The sequence below is a fragment of the Coloeus monedula genome, assembly GCF_965178545.1.
Source record: "Coloeus monedula genome assembly, chromosome: 28".
Lineage (NCBI taxonomy): Eukaryota > Metazoa > Chordata > Aves > Passeriformes > Corvidae > Coloeus > Coloeus monedula.
In genome coordinates this window covers 1,616,840-1,637,523 of record NC_138808.1, presented here as the reverse complement: position 1 = coordinate 1,637,523, position 20,684 = coordinate 1,616,840, and the positions used below count along the sequence as shown (strand labels likewise).

General features: G+C 53.4%; 1 protein-coding gene across 6 annotated transcripts in view; it reads right to left on the bottom strand.

Moving 5' to 3' along the window:
• PPP3CC (protein phosphatase 3 catalytic subunit gamma) overlaps positions 1-19,428 on the bottom strand; it is a 34,913-nt gene extending 15,485 nt beyond the window's left edge. For all 6 annotated transcript variants that reach the window (XM_082298272.1, XM_082298274.1, XM_082298276.1 and 3 more), the window contains exons 1-3: positions 19,212-19,428; positions 3,125-3,322; positions 2,778-2,902 (exon numbers count right to left, since the gene is read on the bottom strand). In XM_082298272.1, coding sequence (XP_082154398.1) covers positions 2,778-2,902; positions 3,125-3,322; positions 19,212-19,263 — 375 coding nt within the window. In that variant the 5' untranslated portion in view covers positions 19,264-19,428. The remainder of the gene's footprint in view (positions 1-2,777; positions 2,903-3,124; positions 3,323-19,211) is intronic.
• Between the last annotated feature and the right edge of the window lie 1,256 nt (positions 19,429-20,684).

Genomic DNA, 20,684 nt, shown 5'->3' with positions numbered 1-20,684 from the left:
GTCACATCACAGGGAAACCTGGATGCTTTTCCATCCCTCAGCCTCTGGGATACTCCAAACCTGCTGTTGTTTTACTACAGGAACCAGGTTTTGCACGTCCAGGTGGGAATCTCATCCAGCACAGTGCAGGAGGTGGGAGGGAGAGGCACATGGGAATCAAACATTCCGGATCCTGCCTTATCCTGATGTTTGGAGCAGCCCCTGCCTGTGCCTGTCAAAGCCCACCCTGAGCTGTGGGATCAGAGTCAGCTCCAGGGGGAATCCGTGGCATTCCTGCTGCAACATGGGGCGGGGAAAGGGAAGGAGGAGAGGCAAAAGCAGCAGGAAATAAAACATCGGGGGTTTTTTGCCCCACCACCTCTGCTCTCCAAGCATCATCCATCACCCGGAATTCTTCCATATTATCACAACAGAGAGGAAAAGTGGGCATGGATTTGAACTAAAAGGGGGCTTAGATGGGATACTGGGAAGAATTTCTTCCCTGTGAGGGTGGGGAGGCCCTGGCATAGGTTGCCCAGAGAGGCTGGGAGAGAATTCCTCATCTCTGGAAGTGTCCAAGGCCAGGCTGGACAGGGCTTAGAGCACCTGGGATAGTGGAAGGTGTCCCTGCCCAGGGCAGAGAGTGGAATAAGATGGGATTTAAGGTTCTTTCCAACCCAAACCATTCCATGGTTCTGTGGTGATCCCAGCATGGAGACACCAGGGTGCTGATCCCCAGCACTTCTGGAGATCTGGGAGTAAAATCTCCGTTGTCAGAGCAATCCTGGGCTAAGAGCACAGAGTGGGAACAGCACTTTCCCACCTTGGATCTACAGAATCCACACACAGACACAGGGCCCAACACCTCTCATTTGAAGGTTCCTTGGTTAACACCACAAAAATCCCCCTGTGACCTCAGGAGGAGCTGCTGTGGGGGAACACAATCCCTTTCCCAGGTAAACACACTCCCACTGCAAACCCAGCCCAGCAACCCCGAGGAGGAGTAGGATGTGTCCTTCTCCTTCCTCCCTGGGGGGCTCCTCCTGCCAGCACCACCCCAAATCCCAAAAAATCCCAGCAGCCCCAGCCCCACCTCTGCTCCATCCGTCCCCGCTCCCCTGGAAGCGGCTCCTCGTCACACCTTGGCTCCCTGTCAGGATTCCGGAGCGCGGGGCTGGAAGGGAGCCAGGGGCTGCTGGAGCTCAAGCTGTCGGCCCTGCTCTCCCGAAATCCTCTGCAGAATCCTTCAAAGAACCTCTCACACTCATCCCTGACACTTCCACCCCAAAAATTTTCACTGGGTAAGATTCCTCTGCAGACCCAGCGGCTCGGCTGTTCCCACAGCCTCTTTTTTTCCAAGAGAAATCACTCCCTCTCTTTTTCCAGCTGATTTCTGCCACCTTTCAGGCCCCTGCTGCCCCAAAAGCCCTCCCTTACTTTGCTTCCAACTGGGATAAGTGCTCCACTTCCACTCGGCCCTGCCTCTGTGAATCCAGATGGCTGCAATCCCTCGGGATTTGTGGCATTTGCTAATAGCTGTCCCTTCCTGTCCCATCCCAGCTCTCCACTGAGCCAGCAGCAGCCGCTGGGATCCACTGAACCCTTCCTCCTGCAGACCAGCAACTCCCAGCACTGCCCAGTTCAGGCTCGTGGCATCCCAGGGAGCTGCATGGCCCCGTCCCAGCCCAGGTGACTTTTGCTCCTTTCTCCTGACCCCATTCCCGTGTTTCCAGAGGGAAGCAGTGACTCAGGCACGTGGCCCTTTCTCTTCCTGCTCAGCTGAATCCTGCAGGTTTTTGCTCTCCACTGTCTGGTGGGATCCTGCACCATCCCCTGTCCCTCTGCTGCCCCTGAGTGACAGCTCCAAGTGACATTAAAACTCCGCTCCAGAGGGCAGAGTTCAGGCTTTAACCCCCTCGCTGCCCCTTCATTGTCACTGCACAAGGATCCAAAGCTCAGTCATGGCATTGGGGCATCATTTTCCTGCCCAAAATCCCACTGGCAGTTATCAACATCATTTTCATCCCATGCAGAACTCGCCTGGAAGGTAAATCCAGCATGAGAGATCTGGGTTTAGTGTTTGGAGTGATTCTGAGCTGTATTTGAGCTCATTCTGAGCTGAATTGACTTGATTTTGAGTTGCATTTAACCGAGTCTGAGCTGGATTTAATTGAGTCTGAGCTGTATTTTACTGAGCTGTATTTAAACTGATTCTGAGCTGAATTTAACTGATTCTGAGTTGTATTTTACTGATTCTGAGATGTATTTCAACTATTCTGACCTGCATTTAACTGATTTTGAGCCGTATTTAACTGATCCTGAGTCGCACTTAATTGATTCTGAGCTGAATTTCATTGAAACTGAGCTGTACTTGAGTGATTCTGAGCTGAATCTGAACTGATTTGGAGCTGGTTTTAACTGATTCTGAGCTGTATTTTACTGAGCTGCATTTGAACTGATTCTGAGTTGAATTTCACTGTTTCTGAGCTGCATTTGAACTGATTCTGAGTTGAATTTCACTGTTTCTGAGCTGAATTTCACTGTTTCTGAGCTGCATTTGAACTGATTCTGAGTTGCATTTGAACTGATTCTGAGTTGAATTTCACTGTTTCTGAGCTGCATTTGAACTGATTCTGAGTTGAATTTCACTGTTTCTGAGCTGAATTTGAACTGATTCTGAGTTGAATTTCACTGTTTCTGAGCTGAATTTGAACTGATTCTGAGCTGAATTTTAACTGAGGTCCAACACTTTGGGTTCCTTCAGCCCCAGCACCCCCAGGCTCCGCTTCCTTTGTCACCTCTATACTGAAGTAGCCTCTGTCCACGTAGTCCCCCAGGAAGAGGTAGCGGGTGTTATTGGGTGATCCTCCGACTTCAAACAGCTTCATCAGGTCAAAAAACTGCCCGTGGATGTCACCACACACTGGGGGAGGAAGAACAGCACAAAAGAGGCACAGAATTACCACGCTAAGAAAAGCAAGGTCACGACAGTAGCGAGGAGCAGAGCTGAGCGAGCACCGGCAAAATCCTCTCTTCCGAGAGCTCAGGAGAGTTAAAAAACTTCTCATGGGTGGAAGGAACACGGCAAAAAAACCTGCTGGGCTTATCCTGGTTGTTGTTCAGGACTCCAGCCCTGAGCTCTGACCTGTGATAGGAGCCTCCACCTCGATCATGGTCTTCTCGTGCCTCAGGATGGCGGCGCCGTCGTTGATGATTTTCAGCGCCGCGTCCTCCTCCAGCCGCCCTTCCTTCACCAAGTGGCTCTTGAGGACGTCGAGCCTCGGCTTCCCATCCTCAAACACCTCCTTCAGAGTGAGCCGCTGCGTGGGAGGGAATGGGACAGCTGGAAAGGCAAGGGAAGGGAAGGAGTCAGCAACACGGCGCTTCTCGGGGAGAAGGAATGACAGGCTTTGCTTCCGAGCCTCGAGCTGACACCCAGAAGTGGAATTTCCACTGAAGTGATGCTCTGAAATACTGAGAGAGGAGCTGAGCTGCCAGAGCTGCTGGATTCACCCCTGAGCTTGGCTAGAACCCCACCTGGTGAAGCCTAAACGCCACCTGCACCCATCCCAGAGCAGCCTCCCAATCCCGAGGGGATGGTCGGCATCCGAGCCTAGAACAGATCCCAGGGAAATATCGGCAAAACCAGGAAAACCAGGAACCAGCGACTCAGGTAGGAGGATCAACAGGTAAAATTTTTCCTTATCAGGAAACCACACACCCCCAAAGAGCAGAATTTGCTCCTCTCCACCCCAACACCTCAAAAAGCTTCACCCCAAGCTTAGAAATCGGTAAATCTTGATGGAATCCAGTATTTAAGGTAAGTTAAGGTCTCAACAATTTCCTTAGTTTTTAACTCTGGATAGAAAAACACTCCATCAAAAGCAGCTATTTTTATTATTTTTATTATTATTATTATCATCATCATCATTTCATGGTAGGGAATTGGATGGTTTGGGAGAAGGTGACCTGTAGCAAAAATTAAGTAAAAAAAAACAGAAAAAAATCAGTTTTCAGTAAAATCCTTCTGAATTCCTCATCTCCCTCCTCCCAGGCCTGGCTAATTTAAAAAAGGTGGGAGCACACATGACCCCGGTGTAATATTTAAAGGCTGTAGAGTGTCTTGAATTAAAATTAATTCCAGGAAGGAGGCCTGGATGCTTGGGAAGAACTGGGAATAAAATCCTGTGCAACAGCCCCCAGTGCGTGGCCTGGCTGCTGGCAGCTCCTGCAATCCATGGAGTGATTAGAATCTTATCCCAGGGATCGTCTCAGATCTTCTGAGCCCATTTCCTTCTCAAAACCAGGAAAACCAGGATTTCCTCACCCTCTGGGGTCAGCCCTTTCAGCATCCCCTGGCCACGGCAGGACCAAAACGACCCCAGCCAAGCTCTGCGGAGAGAGCGATCCCGCAGCTGGGATGAGGAGGAGATGCTGGGATGGGGTTTGCTTTGGGATGCGCCACACAGAGCCCCAGGAAAAGCCTCTTATCCCAGTGCAGATCCCACAGGGAGCTGGCATCACCCTCCCAGCCCGAGGGGTAACGCACACACCTCCCCACAAAGTGCTGGAGGCTCTGCTGTCCGTACGGAGGCGGGCAGCCGGACACACCACCTCACCTCTGCCAGGCATCCCCCAAAATATCCCAAAATCTGGAATGTGATGGGTCTTCCGCAGGGATTTTAATGATGGTTGTGCCAGTCTGAGTCTGAGTAAGCACCTCCAGCAGCCCCCATGAGGAAGGAACCCACCCACTGGATAATGAACTGTCTTTCCATCATTCCCTCTCCTGGGAGAGCGTCGTGGTGGAAGGCAGATTTACACCGAGCTGGAATCCAGCTTGGACGGAAAATACCTGGGATGCAAATCAAATCCCTGTCCTTATCCATCACCCAGGAGAGGCACTGCTCTGGTGAGGCCACACCTCGAGTGCTGTGTCCAGTTCTGGGACCCTCACGGAGGGGCTGGAGTGAATCCAGGGAAGGGAACGGAGCTGGGAAGGGGCTGGAGTCCCAGGAGAGGCTGAGGGAGCTGGGAAGGGGCTCAGCCTGGAGCAAAGGAGGCTCAGGGGGGACCTTGTGGCTCTGCACAAGTCCCTGACAGGAGGGGGCAGCCGGGGGAGTCGGGCTCTGCTGGCAGGGAACAGGGACAGGAGGAGAGGGAACGGCCTCAGGCTGGGCCAGGGGAGGCTCAGGGTGGACAGCAGCGGGAATTTCCTCATGGAAAGGGCTGTTAAATATAGGAAGGGACCACCAGGGAGGTTTGGAGTCCCCATCCCTGGAGGTGTCCAAGGAACACCTGGACGTGGCACTCAGGGCTCTGGGCTGGGGACGAGGTGGGGATGGGGCACAGCTTGGACTCGGTGATCCTGGAGCTCTTTTCCAACCTGAACGATCCCGTGATGCCAAAATATGTTAAATTTCACAGGACAGAGCTGGCCAAACAACACAGTGAGAACAGCGCTGCCACCGCTCCCTTTGAAATGCAAATCCAGCAGCAATTTAGCCTGAAAACCCCGAGAGGAAAAGCAGAGAGAGGCGGCACAAGAGATTCTTTACAGCTGAACATCAATTTTCAAATCACAGGAACTGCAGGAGTGGCTCTAACCAAAGGGGAGCTGGTGCCTGCAACGAGGTGGCCCCGCTTTCACGGATCCCTCTGGAAGTTGTGCTCCGCTGTCCCGCGTGCCCGGAACCCTCCAGAGCCTTCCCCGCCGAGCTGCCAATTAAAGAGGGTTAAACCAGACCTGCTTAAACCAACACGCGCTGGAGCAGGGGTTTACTGCATCCACAGCTCAGCTCTGCTCCAAAAGGGAAAAAAAAATTCAACAAACCCTCTGGAGATGGATGAAAAAAATTATTTTGTAGGATTTTTCCCCCCCGGGATCAGAGTAAGGCTGGCGGCGCTGCGGGAGGAAATGAGGGAAGATGTGGGGCTGACACGAACGGGATCAGCTGGGATGAGGGAGGGCAAAAGGAGCTGGGTGGAAATGTGGGTCCACGACATGGAATGGGAGATTTTTTGGGACACTGAGAGGCTGGGAAATGATTAGTAGGTACTACAAACCCTGTGGTTGTCCTGACATCTGCCATCCGACTCCAAAGGGAGCCGGGGAGGTCAAATGATTGATAAGGAAGAGAATAGAGGAATAGGAACCATTCATCTCCCTATTCCCCATCACTCCAGGCCCTCAAGCACAGCCAACACCTCTGGAGCCACCCTAAGGAAGTGCAAAGCCCCAGAAATGGGGTCGGAGAGCTCAGCAAAGCTGGGATGTGACCCCGGGAGCAGCGCTGCCCATCCCACCACGCCGAGATCTGCGGGAAGCTCCCGGCTCTGCCTTTTCCCGGTAGCCCCAGCGAGCAAAGTTATGCAAGATCAAATCTGAGGCTGCGCCAACGTGAGCAGCCAAGAACTTTTATGTAAGTTCCCTCCTTGGCTTTGCACGGCTCCACTCCCACAAGGAGCTGGGCATAACCAGGAACCGGCTCCTCCTCAGCGCTGCCAGGGCTTCAGCCACCCCGCTTTTGTTAGAGGTCTCGGCTTTATCCTCGTCCATGCTCCATTCTCCTGGACAGGAGGAAGAGGATGCTCGCACAGCCAGGCTGGGCCCTCCCAACAGCAGGAACAGCCCTCAGAGCAAGATGACCTGGAATTTTGTGCCCCCAGGGCATTGAGAAGGGTGGAGAGATTCACCCAGTTCCTGCTCCTATATGAAAAGTGGGGAAATAACTCCTTATCTCCCAAAGAAATCACAGAGTCATGGACTGGCTTGGGGTGGAAGGACCTTCCACTATCCCAGGTTCTCCAACCTGGCCTGGGAATCTTCCAGGGATGTGGCAGCCACAGCTTCTCTGGGAATTCCTTCCCAGCCCCTCCCCACCCTCACAGGGAGGAACTCCTTCTGTATATCCACCTGAAATTTCCCCTCTTTCAGCTCAAACCTGTTGCTCCTTGCCACTGCAACTCCACGGTTGGTCCTGGAATGCCCAAGCAGGGCAGACACGGCGGGTTAAGCTCGTCCTCAGAGCCAGCTCCCTCGTAATGAATGAAAACGACGGCTCAAACACTCACAACATTCCAAGAACGGAACCCTGTGACCTCTGTGCCACCTTCCCTCGGCACACAAACCCGAGTGTTGCACCCAGTCCTGTTTAAACAGTGAAATCTGCAGGTCTGGGGTTGAAAATTCCGCCAAGGGCATCCAAACCTGCTCCCAGGGAAAGGTGATTCCTGCTCCACCAACAGGACACATGCTGAGGGCCAATCCACCAACAAAAAGATGCAAAAGCAGGTGAAGTTCGAGGTGTGGAATGGATTAAAAGGTCAGGTGTGCCCACGGGAAAGTTAAAAGGAAATTAAAAGGAAAATTAAAGGGATCTCTTTGCTGGACTCCAGGGCAAGATTCCATTTCCCGCCAAATTAACACGGATTTTATTTTCCCAGGCCAGGAGCAAGGGGGTATTTGCAACTCTCTGAGAGGCCATGGATAGTTAAGGATGGAAGAATCTGGGAAAAAGATGCTTTTCCACCACCAACTCTCCCAACCCAGAGCATCGCTCACTCCTCAGTGCCAGGACATGAAATTCCTGCAGGAAAAAAAAAAATCACATCCCTCCCTAGCTCTGTCCTTAAAACACACTTAAAATTCAGCTTCATCAGGGCTACCCCATCCCCACCTCCAGACAGAGCCCAGTGCCACGGAGGAGAAAACAAAGTGATCCACAAGTGATTGTTTATATATCCTGGAGTCCCTTGGATGGAGCAGCCGAGGCGGATTCATTACTGAAAAAGGAACAAGAGCTCCGTGCCTGGAGTGGCAGCGCTGGCCAAAAGCTGCTCCTGGGGTCTGCAGGGAAAAGGTGAACCCTCAATCCCCCCCCCCTCCAAAGAAAAATATCCCCCAGGATTAAAAAAAAAATCTCAAGAACAAACTCGAGAGAGGTTTTCCCGGAGCTCCCGATGCCCATCTGGGAGAGAACCCAAAGCCCCTTCCCTGCTTGCTCCTCATTGTGGAGCAGATGGTGAGAGAGGTACTTTGAAGGAAAAAAAAAGCACATTTTGGGGCAAAACTGAGGATCTGGACACTGAGGAAGCCAGATGGGCTGTCAAAGGTAGAAAAATTCCCAGGAAAAGTCCACCAGGAGCCATCCAAACCCCCTGTGAAAGGCAGAGGAAGCGGCCCCCAGGGCTGAGCTGGGCACAGCACGAGCAGCAGGGCGCGGGGTTTTTTTCCCTCTTTCCCAATTTCCAAACAGCCCAATGTTATTTTTAGCCAATATTTTATTCCCATTCACACCTAACCTACATTCATCTACTCAAAGCTGAGCCCGGGGCTCACATGGAGCCGGCTCGGAGGGAATAATGTGGAGAAATCCAGCACGGAAAGGCCACGGCAGTGGCGTTTTCTGCTCAGAGAAAGGCGGATTTTTCGGGATGCTGAGGAGCTTTCGGAGTCATTAACGAGGAACAAACCCTTGGAGGCAGGGGATGGATGTCACTGTCACCCCAGCAGTGCTCCAGCCACCTTGATTTTCCTGCTGCTCCAGCTCAGATCCAGGCCAAAAGCAAGGACAGGTTGGATCTCAGCAGCTGATGTTGGAATTCCAGAATCCCAGAATTATCCGGCTTGGAAAAGCCCTCCAAGGTCATCGATTCTGATCTGTGACTTGTTCCCAGCTCAGAGCACTGAGTGCCACGTCCAGGCATTCCTTGGACACCTCCAGGGATGGGAATTCCACCACCTCCCAATGCCTGACCACCCCATTCATCAGCAACTACTCTACTTTCCATGGAATAATCTTTATTCTTCCCAAAATGATGAAGCCACACAAATTTCTGGCTGTTAAACACAGAAAGTCTTTGCTTTACGAACCCCCACCCTGGTTTTTGGGAGGTTTTTTCTCTCCTGAGGTGCTTCAGAGTGAGCTGATGTGAGAACCTGCAAAACCAGGTGTGTGTGTGTCTGTTTGATATCCCAATTTTTCCAAGCTTGGATCAAGCCCTGACAAATAATCTGTGTCATTTTCCAGGGCTGGCACGGGCAGCCTGACCCTGCCACGGCATAGAACTGCTCGTTCCAGCTGCAGGAGCTCTGTGGGGGGAAAAAAAAAAAACCAAGTGGAGCTTCATCACCTCCCACCTGAGGAAATAAGGAACTTCTCCCTTGTTAAAATAAACAACGTTAATATCAAAGAAACATCACCAAAAAAAGCGAACACCTTCCTGTATAAAAGCAGCAAGAGCCAGGAATAATAATAATAATAATTATTATTATTATCATTATTATTATTATTATTATTATTATTATTGCTGCCATTTCCATCTGTCTTTCCCAAAAATATTTGCATGCTCCAATCCTCCTTTTTTGCCCTGGGTAAGGAATCCCCAGATGTCAGAAGCTCCAGAGACTCACAAATAGAGGGGAAATAAAATTATTCCGGAGTTTCTGCCTCTCAGCCCTGGAAATGCTGCAGGAAGACCACAGGATTTGGGGTTATGTGAATTCCTCTGGAAGAGCAGCTCCTTTGAAGGGATGCAGTTTAAAACGTCCCAGTTTTATCCAGAACTCCTCGGAGCTGAACCCGACCTCCCAGTGCGCAGCTGGTTCAGAGAGCTGGCTCTGATCCTCACCTGGAGCCACGGATTCCTTTTTGTAGGACAACCAGAATTATCTCCTCACAATAGCCCTAAAAATATCTGCATTGTACGAGCTGAATGAATGATTTCTTCGAAGGGGACAGTTGCGGTCATCCCAAGAGAGAGCCGGGCAGGGAAGAACCAACGGAGCCGTTCCCAGCAGCAAATCTGTCCCTGCCTCATCAGCTCCAGGAGTAACACCCAAAATTTGAGGCCACGTAGGGAGAAGCTGGCAGGACCCGGGCTGAGCAGGAGCCAGGTGCATTTAAGGCTAAAAAAAGCAGGTGACAGCTCCGTGCATGGAAATGCAAACACAACCAGAGCACAGCCCCGGCCACGCTCACAGCTCCCACGGAAATCTGGGATGCAAAGCCAAGAGGATAAAAACCACACAAACCTAAGCCCAGACATGAATTTCCAAGGAAATATCACAGAATTCCAGAATGGTTTGGATGGGAAGGGACCTTCAAGATGATCTCATTCCACCAGGCCAGGCTGCTCCAACCTGGACTTGGACACTTCCAGGCATGGGGCAGCCACAGATTTTCTGGGTAAACCACAGCAGTGCCTCACCACTCTCACAGGGAAGAAACATGGACACTGAAACCTTACAGCTCCCTGAACTGTGCTCCCCTAAAAACTTCGGGATAGCAGGTGATTATCCTGGTTCTGCTGGCAATCTGGCCAGCAAATAGTGAGGCCAGGACACAGCAAGGTGCCTTTGCTGAGGAGGATTCCCCAGCAGAGCTGAGGGCCAAGGTTTTGCCACGGCTGCCAATCCCACGAGGTGGAGCTGGAACTCTGCTCCCTCTCACTGCTCCCGGAGGAGCCGGGCAGGATTAAACCCGGGAGTATTTAATTAGAACAGAGGCAACTTAAGCCCGTCAGCCACACCAGGCGCCAGCTCCCAGGCAGCAGAGCTGCCCACAAAACCCTCCTGCCACGGCAGCCAGGGATCTTCACGCCCTGGATCCTGCCCTGCCTCGGGAATGAAGCTGAACCCAGACCTGGATCCGCAGTGTTGCTCCTGCTCCTGCTCCTGCCAAAGCTCCCCGTGGATCAGAGACCTCAAGAACGCTCTCAGTGGGCACCGAGCATCCTCAGCCTCCCTGGAGTGATAAAATCCACGTTTGCTTGCGAGGTCCATCGAGTTTCCAGCTCAGATTTGGCTCTTAATGACCGGCACTGATGCAGATTTTCCTGGGATTGTCATTGAGCCAATCTGTCCAGGGCTGAGTCCTCTGCCAGGGATGTGAGCTCTGGATATCACCGAGTGCCAGGTCACCAAGGAGATCCCAAAACCCCCACAATTCCAGCCTGGAAAACCTCTCTCTTTGAGACCCTCCTGCTCTACAGACTTTCCAGAGGTTAAAAATCAATGTATTCCCAGAAAATCACCACTCAACAAAGCCAGTGCTTCCCTCTGATGGGTGGGATGGTCCCTTGGCAACTCCAGGGAGTCGCTGCAAAGCTTGAGGAAAAAAGGAGGAAAAGGAGGAGAAGAAGGAAGAGAAAAAGGAGGAGGTTTAGAGCAAACAGCTGCAGCTACTTAAAAAAAAGTGAGCTCCCCAAAGGAGCCGGGAGGGGATTCCTAGATGTCAGCAGGCAGGGAAATTCACCACCTGTTTCCCAAGGTTCCAGCACGGCCACTAATAGATCATTAATGGAGGCACAGCGGGGGCTTTGTGGAAAAGGCAAATCCCGGGAATGTGAACCTGACCCTGCCGCCGGCTCCCGAGGGGCTTCTGGATCCCATTTCAAACCTGCCCTAAGCAAACACAACTCTGCACGCTGTGTCCTTCCAAGATCTCGCTCCAGGGAACGAGCTGATCCACGTGGGAATCCCGGACAAAACAACCCCCAGAAATATTCCCGCTGAAGCAGCCCTCGGAGAAGCCAATGGCTGGATGCATCCAGCAAAAGGTGGTCACAGCATGGATAAGTGGGAATGTGGGCACAAAATGATGAATTCTGACACAATCAGGGGCTTGGTTTCTCTCCTCTTCCCATCTCAGGCCTTAATCCTTCACCCTGAGTGGGATCCTCACTGGACGTAAGTGCTCGGGATAAAACATTCCCTGCAAGGTGCCTATTCCCAGCTTTGGGAATATCCACACCCACACATCACCTTGGTGCTGATGGTCCCAAGGGAGCTGCAAAGGAATTCAAATCTTCCCACCCTGGAGGTCATCAGCCAGAGCAGTTCTCCTGCAAACCAAAAAAGCAGCCCAAAAAAACTGGGATAAACCAGTCCCAGCGCTGTTTCCAGAGCAGCTTCCCAGACCTGCACGTGTCAGGGATAGAGCAGGATGAGAGGAGCCTCCAGCTACTGCTGAAGCAGCAATTCCAGCCTCTGTGCCCTGGTCACTCTTCCTCTGGGAAACCCTCGTGGTATTTTTCCAAGACATCACCTTCGGGATAATATTGTGTTCAGGAAGCCATTTTACCACGTTTTGCTACGCTCAGCAGCTGATAAAAGGGAATATTTTCTGGAGCACTCCAGGTTGACACCACTTCTCCCTGTTCTCCTGAAATTCACTCTGAACCGCTTTGCCTTACACAGGGGAGATCCTGGGAAAATCTCCCCTGATCCACCTTGGAGCAGGGAAAGTGCTTTAAACTCACATTTTACAAAAGTAACCCCCAGAAGGCAGACTGATGGAGAATTTTTGAGAGACAACCCACCCTGAGCTCCTCAGGGAGGCTCCCAGTCAGAGGAGATCCCACTGCTCCACACGCTCACATCCAGCTCTGCTCCCCGTGGAAACAGGGAGATCACAGAATCCCAGGGTGGTTTGGGCTGGAAGGGACCTTAAGGATCACCTCATTCCACCCCTGCCCTGATGCTCTCACCAGGCAGCAGCGAGGTTTTCTTTCAGAGGCTGGAGAAGCTGGAGAACAGCCTGGAGAGCCCAATGCTCCTGCCAGGAAAATCCTTAAAATCTGCACTGAAATTCCTTTTTCCTCCTGCTTTAGAGCACCCTCTGACACAGGAGCACCCACCCTCCATCCCCCACCTCACCTCTGCTCCAACCCACCATTCCCTCTGCCCCACCCTCGCTGTCCTGAGGGATTTTCCCAGGATATTTGCAGATTCCCCATCCCTGGAAGTGTCCAAGGCCAGGCTGGACGAGGCTTGGAGCAACCTGGGATAGTAGAAGGCAGCAGAGGGGGGTGGAATGAGATGAGCTTTAAGATCCTTTTCCAACCCAAACCATTCCAGGATTCCACACCTGACCCGGCTCTCCGGTGCCACCGGAATGTGCCCCTTTGGCACAGCGATCCCTGCCTCCTAGAGCCTCTGGGAGCCAAGTCCTGCATTATGGGATAACGCTGATGCCTTTACGTAGCCTGTTCCCTCACTCCCGCTGCTTAATGATGTCTAATTCCATTAGGATCCGAGCCATCGCCGTCCCGTAAACACACCCGCTGTCCCAACGCCATCCCCGGCGGGATCGGGCAGGGAATACCTGGAAAACCGGCCAAGCTGGGAAGGATCCCGGACAAATATAGATCTCCGAGGAGTATCTTTAGATTAGCAGGCGGCTCTGCCCCCACTGAGACCCCAGGATTTACCTAAATAGCTCCTTCAGCACAGCCCAGCGCTCGGAGCTATTTTAAGCCAGCACCCTGCCCTACTTCCTAAGGAACAGCCTTCCCTCCTCCTGCCTGTGCAGCCAGAGCAGCCCCAAACCCACTCCTCTCCACTCTGACACCTTTCATTAAATAAAAAAACACTCTTTTGGCACGGTATCCAATTAATCCGGGCTCATTTATTGCTACGAGGCCCTTCAAGGCCTCGAGCAGGGAAAACGGGATTAACCTTTCCCAGACTGAGAGCCAGAAAAATAACATTAAACAGTGGGATCCTGAGGAACACGACCTTCCCTCCTGGTCAGCCACCTCCAGCACCCACCTGAGGCAGCTGCTGTTATTCCCAGAGGGAAGGGATAAATCCCAGCCCAATCCATGTGCCTGGTGCCTTATCGCCATTCCCCAAGGGGGTTTTGTGCCCAAGGCTGGTGCTGGGTTTGGGGTTTGCATTTCTGTTAATTAGCACATTCATTAACACGTTCATGAGCCAGAAGAGCATCCCTGTATCCCAGGATCCAGAGACTTGGCAGTTTGAGCCCAAAAAGAGGCACCTCTGCCTCTGCTTGGGGCAACCAAGGAACACCCCGGAGAGGAACAGTTCATGTATCCAGAGATATTTGCCTCTGGATTCATTTTTGGGATGAAATGCCACAAGATCCAGCAAAATCAGCCCCAAGCTTGGCGCTGGCACAAACCAGCCCCTTTTCCCAGCACATCCCATTTATGAATAACGAAGCATCTTTCCTGTTTATATAGAACAGCAACAACAATATTGGAATTACTTGGACAAGTTTGGGGGGATTTTCTGGAAACCCCCCCCCCCCTCAAAATACCACATTCCCAAGAAATTCAGCGGGATCCCAGGGGCTTCCTGCTTTAAGGACCGCCTCACCCCACACCTCCTTGAGCTCTGTCCAGCCAAGTTGCTGTATTATGACACAACTTGCTTTTTAGGGATCCCCCTCCACGTCTTGACCCTGGTGGCATTCACACTTTTCCCTTGGCATCCCAAGGTCCGAGCACATGGACCTTGGCCTTTACTCCATTTTTAGCCATTTCCAGAGCTCCTTTTTCCCCCTGGGTGTTCCTTAATTCCTATAGAACATCAACACTAAACAAGCCAAACCAACCGGTGAGTTTAAAACCCCACAATTTCCTCTGTATTTAAGATTTTCCTCAATTAAAAAAGCTCCTTTGACTTTCGTATCGGCGCGTGCTCCGTCACGAAAATTCCCAACACCTCCCAACCTGGAGAAAATCCAACGCTCACGCTTCCAGAGTTGTAGCTGATATTAAAAACAAGGTGGGAAGAAAGCTGCACATTTTTCATCCCCCAAAAGCATCTCCAGGCAGCGAGATGAACTAGAACAGCCTCTGAACTCTCCGAGGAGGCAGCAATTGATCTGACGCTGGGTTTGGGCTCCCCAGAGGCTGCGGGAGCCTCGTGGAACAAATCCCGTGGGATTGCTCTCCGTGCCTCCAGCGGAATCTCCGCCGCGCTCCGGAGGCACTCGGAGAGGTGGGAGCAGCTCCTGGGGTGTGATCCCACCCGGAGCTGGAGGTGTCACTGAGGGCTCGGGAGCTCCCGGTGTCCCCATGTTCCCAGAAACCTTGGCTGGGTGTGAAACGGGTCAGTGACAGCACGGAATCACGGATTATGGAATGGTGAGGGGGGGAAGGGGCCTTAAAATCATCTCATTCCACCTCCTGCCACGGACAGGGACACCTTTCACTATCCCAGGTTTAATTCCCCCTGTCCTTGGGCACTTCCAGGGATCCAGGGGCAGCCACAGCTCCTCTGGGAATTCCATCCCAGCCCCTCACCACCTTCACAGGGAAGAATTCCTTCCCAATATCCCATCTAACTCTGCTCTCTGGCAGTGGGAATCCATTCTCCCTTGTCCTGGCACTGCATCCCTTGTCCCAAGTCCCTCTCCCTGCTGAAACACATCCAGGTGGTTCCCACAAAAACCGGACACTGAAATTTCAGGGAGCATCACGTCAGGGGTTTTAAAATTCCCACACACACCTCGAATGTCTTCCAGTTGGGAAAAACCCAAACTGGACATGCAGAAAGGTGCCTGAAAGTCCTTAAGAAAGGACAGCAAAGCACAAATTTGGAAAATCCACCCATTTCCAGGACACCTTTGGCTGGTGCCAGCCCTAGCTTTACACCACAATTCCTGGGATTCACCCCTTCTCAGAAAAGCAGGATCCCACTTCAGGAATCACTGCCAGGCACTACGGAACAGGGTGGGAATTAGGGATTTCTCTGACTTCCAACACCAGCTGCCAAAAGGAGGGCACTGGATCCCGGCTGCTCCCAGCTCAGCAGCTTCCCAACGTTTTGTCCGTGGTACACAAAAGAATAACACAGAGATAGAGAAAAATTCCAGTGGATTATTTGCTCTGGTGTCTAAACACCAATATCCCGGGTTTTTAAAGGATTTGCCATGGATGCAACTGCACATGGAGAGAGCTGGGTCGCCTCCCAGCACCGCCAGGTGTCTGCGGGAAGGATCCTGCCGGACACAGCTCTGCTTCCCAGAGGATGTCACAGCTTCCAGCAGGGAGAATGGAGCAGGGTGACAAAATTCAACCAAAAAATGACCACAGAATTGAACCCAAAAGGACCCAAAAAAAAGCTCTGCAGGTTTGTTTTAAAGGGGCACAGAGAGGGGAAACGCCCTGAGCTCCAGGATCCATCCACTGCAGCAGCCCAAAGCATCATTCCCACCTCCCTGAATAATGTGGATTTCATAGGATGTGGATCCATCAGTCAATTCCATGGATCCACCAGGTATTTCAAGCCTAACTTTGGGCTAATGCAGACAACCAGACCACCTGATCCCTCAGATTTCCAGCAGAACCATCCCGAGTGCTCTGTGGAGATCAAAATTTGGACATTAATGGTCTCCGTCACCATCAACCATCAGTTTCCTGCTAAAACTGGGCTATAAAGAGCAATTCTTGCCTCAAAATTTGAGATTTTAATAAAATGTAACTCCTGATGAACCCCAAAATTCAAGACTTAACAAAAAGCAACTTCTGATGGCCCCAAAAGCCAAGATTTTAATAAAAAATCAATTCTTGAAGCACCCAAAAATTCAAGAATTTAAAAAAAGCAATTCCTGGCCTACATCAAAATTCAAGATTTTAATAAAAATCAGTTCTTGACACACCCCAAAATTTGAAATTTTAATAATGAAGCTCCCCCAGTACAAATTTTAGCCCAAAACTGCATTTCCTCTGAATAAACCTAATTACAGCTAAGGCCTTCTGCAGGGCCCTGGAGATGTAAATATATAGGTTAAGCATAGTTAAAATTCCACATCCTATTTAATTGCAGGCATTTTCCACGGAACAAAATGAGCTTTTATCTTCAGCTTTTAATTATTAATAACCATGAACAATGCCACCACCTTTAAACAATAATCCCAGCCTCAGAAGGAGATATTTCTCCCCAAATTTCCACAGGCACTCGAGTGCACCTGGGGGAAATAAGAAGCAATCTTCAGGAAGTCCACGTGGATTTTGGAGTGCTGGAGCACTGAGCAGGCCTTGAGCCTCCACCCCACCTGGATGGGGATTAATGACCGCAATTAGCGGGACCATGAGGACGTGGGGGGGTTGCCAAACCCTCCAGAGGCACCGGTAGGATCCCTGACAGGCATTCCCAGGATCTGGAAGCCCCGGGAGCAGGGAGAGAGCCTGGATCTGGCCGACTCAGCTGAATCATAATGGCTGCATTGACATTACCTTTCCCGAACAAGGCCAACCTAAACACAGGCAGCTGCCTGGGATTTAGCAGGAGATTTACGGACAGCACCGGCCGCTCCGGCTGCCCGGAGACCTACAAATCACCACGCCACACACACGGCCCCCGGGAACACCCCGGATCCCCCCCAAATCCGGGAGCGCTCTGGGATTATTCCTACAAAAAAAAAAAATAAATAAAAACAACAAACCAAAACCCTCCCACTGTGGGCAAGCGCGGAGCTTCCCCGAGCCCGAGGGGCCTCCACGCTCCAGCTGCCACCCGGATCCCCTTTCCCTGGGTTTGAGGTTATTAACATCAAACATGTGATCGGCCACATGATAGGCTAAAGGCTAAAAAGGAAAAAAAAAAAAATAAAGAAAGAAAAGAAAAAAACAAAAATCGCTTGGACACATCCAGAGGGGAAGGAAGAGATGGCAGCGTGGTGGGTACACCTCCATGTCCGTGGATTACAACCATTCCTGGGAAATCGCTGCTTTCCAGCAGCCCGGAATGATGGGAGCCATGGCGGGAGGAGGTTTAATAACGGGGTGATTGTGTAACTTGGAGCCTCCCGGCGAAAGTTGAGGCACCCAGTGGATGTTCCCGGTGCGTGGGGACGAGGATGGCACCGGATCAATTAGGGCAGCGAAATGTGCATCCCCCCCCAGCCTCCTCCTCCTCCTCCTCCTCCTGATCCAGGAGTTTCTCCACTAACGTATTTCTCTCCTCATTAACTGCTTCGGTGTCTTCTGCTCTTTCCAAAATAGTACCTACTATAACGGGGCCGCAGAGGGGGCCAGCTGGCACCCGCCACCGGGCATCCAGACACGGAGCAGGGATTTGGGGGAGGAAAGACACGGGGAGCCGGCAGGATGAGGGCAGCGAAGGCTCTCATTCCCCCCCCCTTCCCCCAAACCCTCAGGGAAACCCCGCTTCCACCTAAAGCAGGGGCTCAGCACCCCAACCTAAGGGCAAGGATCTTGTGGGTTCGATGAAGCCCACCCCAGGATGGGGATCCCCCCCCCACAACAGGGATGTCCCCTGCTGTCACCCCAAGCCAGGCAGCACCGCTGTGCCCACGGCCCCCCATCCCACAGCACTGACCAGAGAATGGAGGGAGGGGGCTGCATCCTCTTGGACCAGAGGGGGCAAAAATGCCCCCCTCATCCCCCCGGCGCCCCCTACAAAACAGAGACACTCCCCTCCCCCAAACCAAAGGCCCCTCGGCTCCTCTGCAGAGGTTTCTGACAGAACAGGGGGTGTCCCCCCACCCCGAACCCCCACTGAGGGCTCTCCCTTAAGGGGGGGTGTCCCACTGGACCCCCCCCCCCGCTGCTCCAGGCCTCTCCCTCCCCTTTCTCTTGGGGACGACCCCCAAACCACGCTCTGATTTTCCAGCCTCTCCCCAGCCTGAGAGTGCCCCCCCAATTTCCCCCCACTCAGGGGATGACCTAGACTGGGGATGACCCCTCCCAAACCAGAGTCCCCCTTAAGGGGGGACCACCCACCAGAACACCCCCTCCTCACCACTCCAGGCATCCCTACCTCCCCCCAGGGCCCTTCTTTAATGGGGGTGCCCCACTAGAACACCCCCCCCTCCCCAAATCACGCTGCCCCCCGCCCTTTCTCCAGGCTCCCCCAGCCTGGGGACCCCCCCTCAAACCAGGCTGCCCCTCCAGAACAGGTTCCCCCCACCCAAACCAGGCATCCCCCTCCCTTTCTCCGGGTTTCCCCAGCCGGAGGCGGGGGGGGGGGGGCTCCGCTAACCTGGGGACCCCCCCAAACCAAGCATACCCCGATATTTCTCGGGAATACCCCACTAAACCAGGCTCCCCTTCCTCCCATATCACGCTCCCCCCTGCTCTCCTTTCTCCAGGCCCCTCCAACCTGGGGACCCCCCCCCAAAATGAGCCTCCCCCCCTTTCTTCGGGCTCCCCCAGTTAGCGGACGCCCCCCTTTTAACCCCGCTCCCCCCGCTCCTTTCTCGGGGCTCCCACAGCCTGGGATCCCCCCCTAAAACCACGCTTCCCCCTCCCTTTCTCCGGCCTCCCCCAAACCAGATCCACACCCCCCCCCCCCCCCAAACCAGGCATATTCCCCTCCCCTTCCTCGGGGCTCCCCCAGCTTGGGGACCCCCCCAAACCTCCCTCGCCGCCCCTTTCTCGTGGCCCCCCCTCCGTGCCGAGCCCCCCCCCCGCGCCCCCCGCGCAGGCAGGGGGCGCCCTCGCCGCCCCCTCACCCTTGACGATGCGCTCGGTGGTCGGCAGCTTGTTGTGGCCGCGCCCGGACATGGTGGCGGCGGCGGCGGCGGCGGCACCGGCACCGCTCCCCGCCGTGCCCCGCTCCGCTCCCCTCACCCGGAGCGGGGGCCGCGCGGGTGCTCCCGGCGGACCCGCTGGGCTGCCCCGGCGGCGGCTCCGCGGCGCTGCGCTACCCCCGTCCCGCCCCCGCCGCCGCCGCCACACCGCCCTCCGCCCTCTGCCCCCCCCCCCCTCCCGCCCAGCGCCTGCGCCGCGCCCGCCCCGCCCCGCCCGCCATCTTGGAGGGGAAGGGGGCGTTGCTAAGCAACGGGGGGGCAACATGGCGGCGGCGCCGTGAGGGGGGAGCGCGGGGATGGCGGGGGGTGTTTGAGCGGCCCTTGGGCACAGCTCCGCTGCTGAGGGAGGAGAGTGCTGGGATCCCACACTGCGCTGGGAGGGACTGTAAGGATCAGCCAGTGCCACCCCCTGCCGTGCCCAGGGACACCTTCCGCTGTCCCAGGCTGCTCCAACCCGGCCTTGGGCGCTTCCAGGGGCAGCCACAGCTCCTCTGGGAATTCCATCCCAGCCCTTCACCACCCTCACGGGGAAGGATTCCCTCCCAATATCACATCCATCCCTGCCCTCTGGCAGTGGGAAGCCATTCCCTGGCTCCTGTCCCTCCATCCCTTGTCCCCAGTCCCTCTCCAGCTCTCCTGGAGCCCCTTTGGGCCCTGCAAGGGGCTCGGAGCTCTCCCTGGAATTTCCCTTCTCCAGCTGAACTTTCCCAGCTCTCCCAGCCTGGCTTCGTAGCTGATACTCCTTAGACATAAAATTTCTGAGGGAAAGGAAAAACAGATGATGGTCTGTTCCCACCACTGTAAGATGAAGGAAGACAGGTTTAGATGGGGTATTGGGAAGGAATTCCTCCCTGTGAGGCTGGTGAGGGGCTGGGATGGAATTCCCAGAGGAGCTGTGGCCGCTCCATCCCTGGAAGTGCCCAAGGCCAGGTTGGACGTGCCTTGGAGCAGCCTGGGCAGTGGAAGGTGTCCCTGCCCCTGGCAGGGGTTGGCACTGGATGAGCTTCAACCAACCCAAACCATTCCAGGAATTCCATGACCCCATCCAGCATCCTTTGCTGAGGTAACTCAGGTTTCAGGCATTCACCAAAACACAAGGATTTTGCAGCAAAGGAGAGCCCACTCAAAGCCCCCCTGGAAGTGCGGATGAGTGGGAGCAAGTCCGATGCTCACTGTGACCTTCCTTGCTTAATAAGACATTAATATTTTTATAAAACACTCCAGAATGTCAAGATTTGGTTTCTTTAGCTGCAACAGGGTTTCTAAAAATTGCGTTTGCTGCTCAGAGCTGGCAGCTGGGGCGGAATGGTGTAGAAAAAGGGGGAAAAAAGGGAAGCAGAAAAGCAAAGTTTGGGGTTTTTTTCCCTAGTGGAAGGTGGGAAAACAAGGACGCAA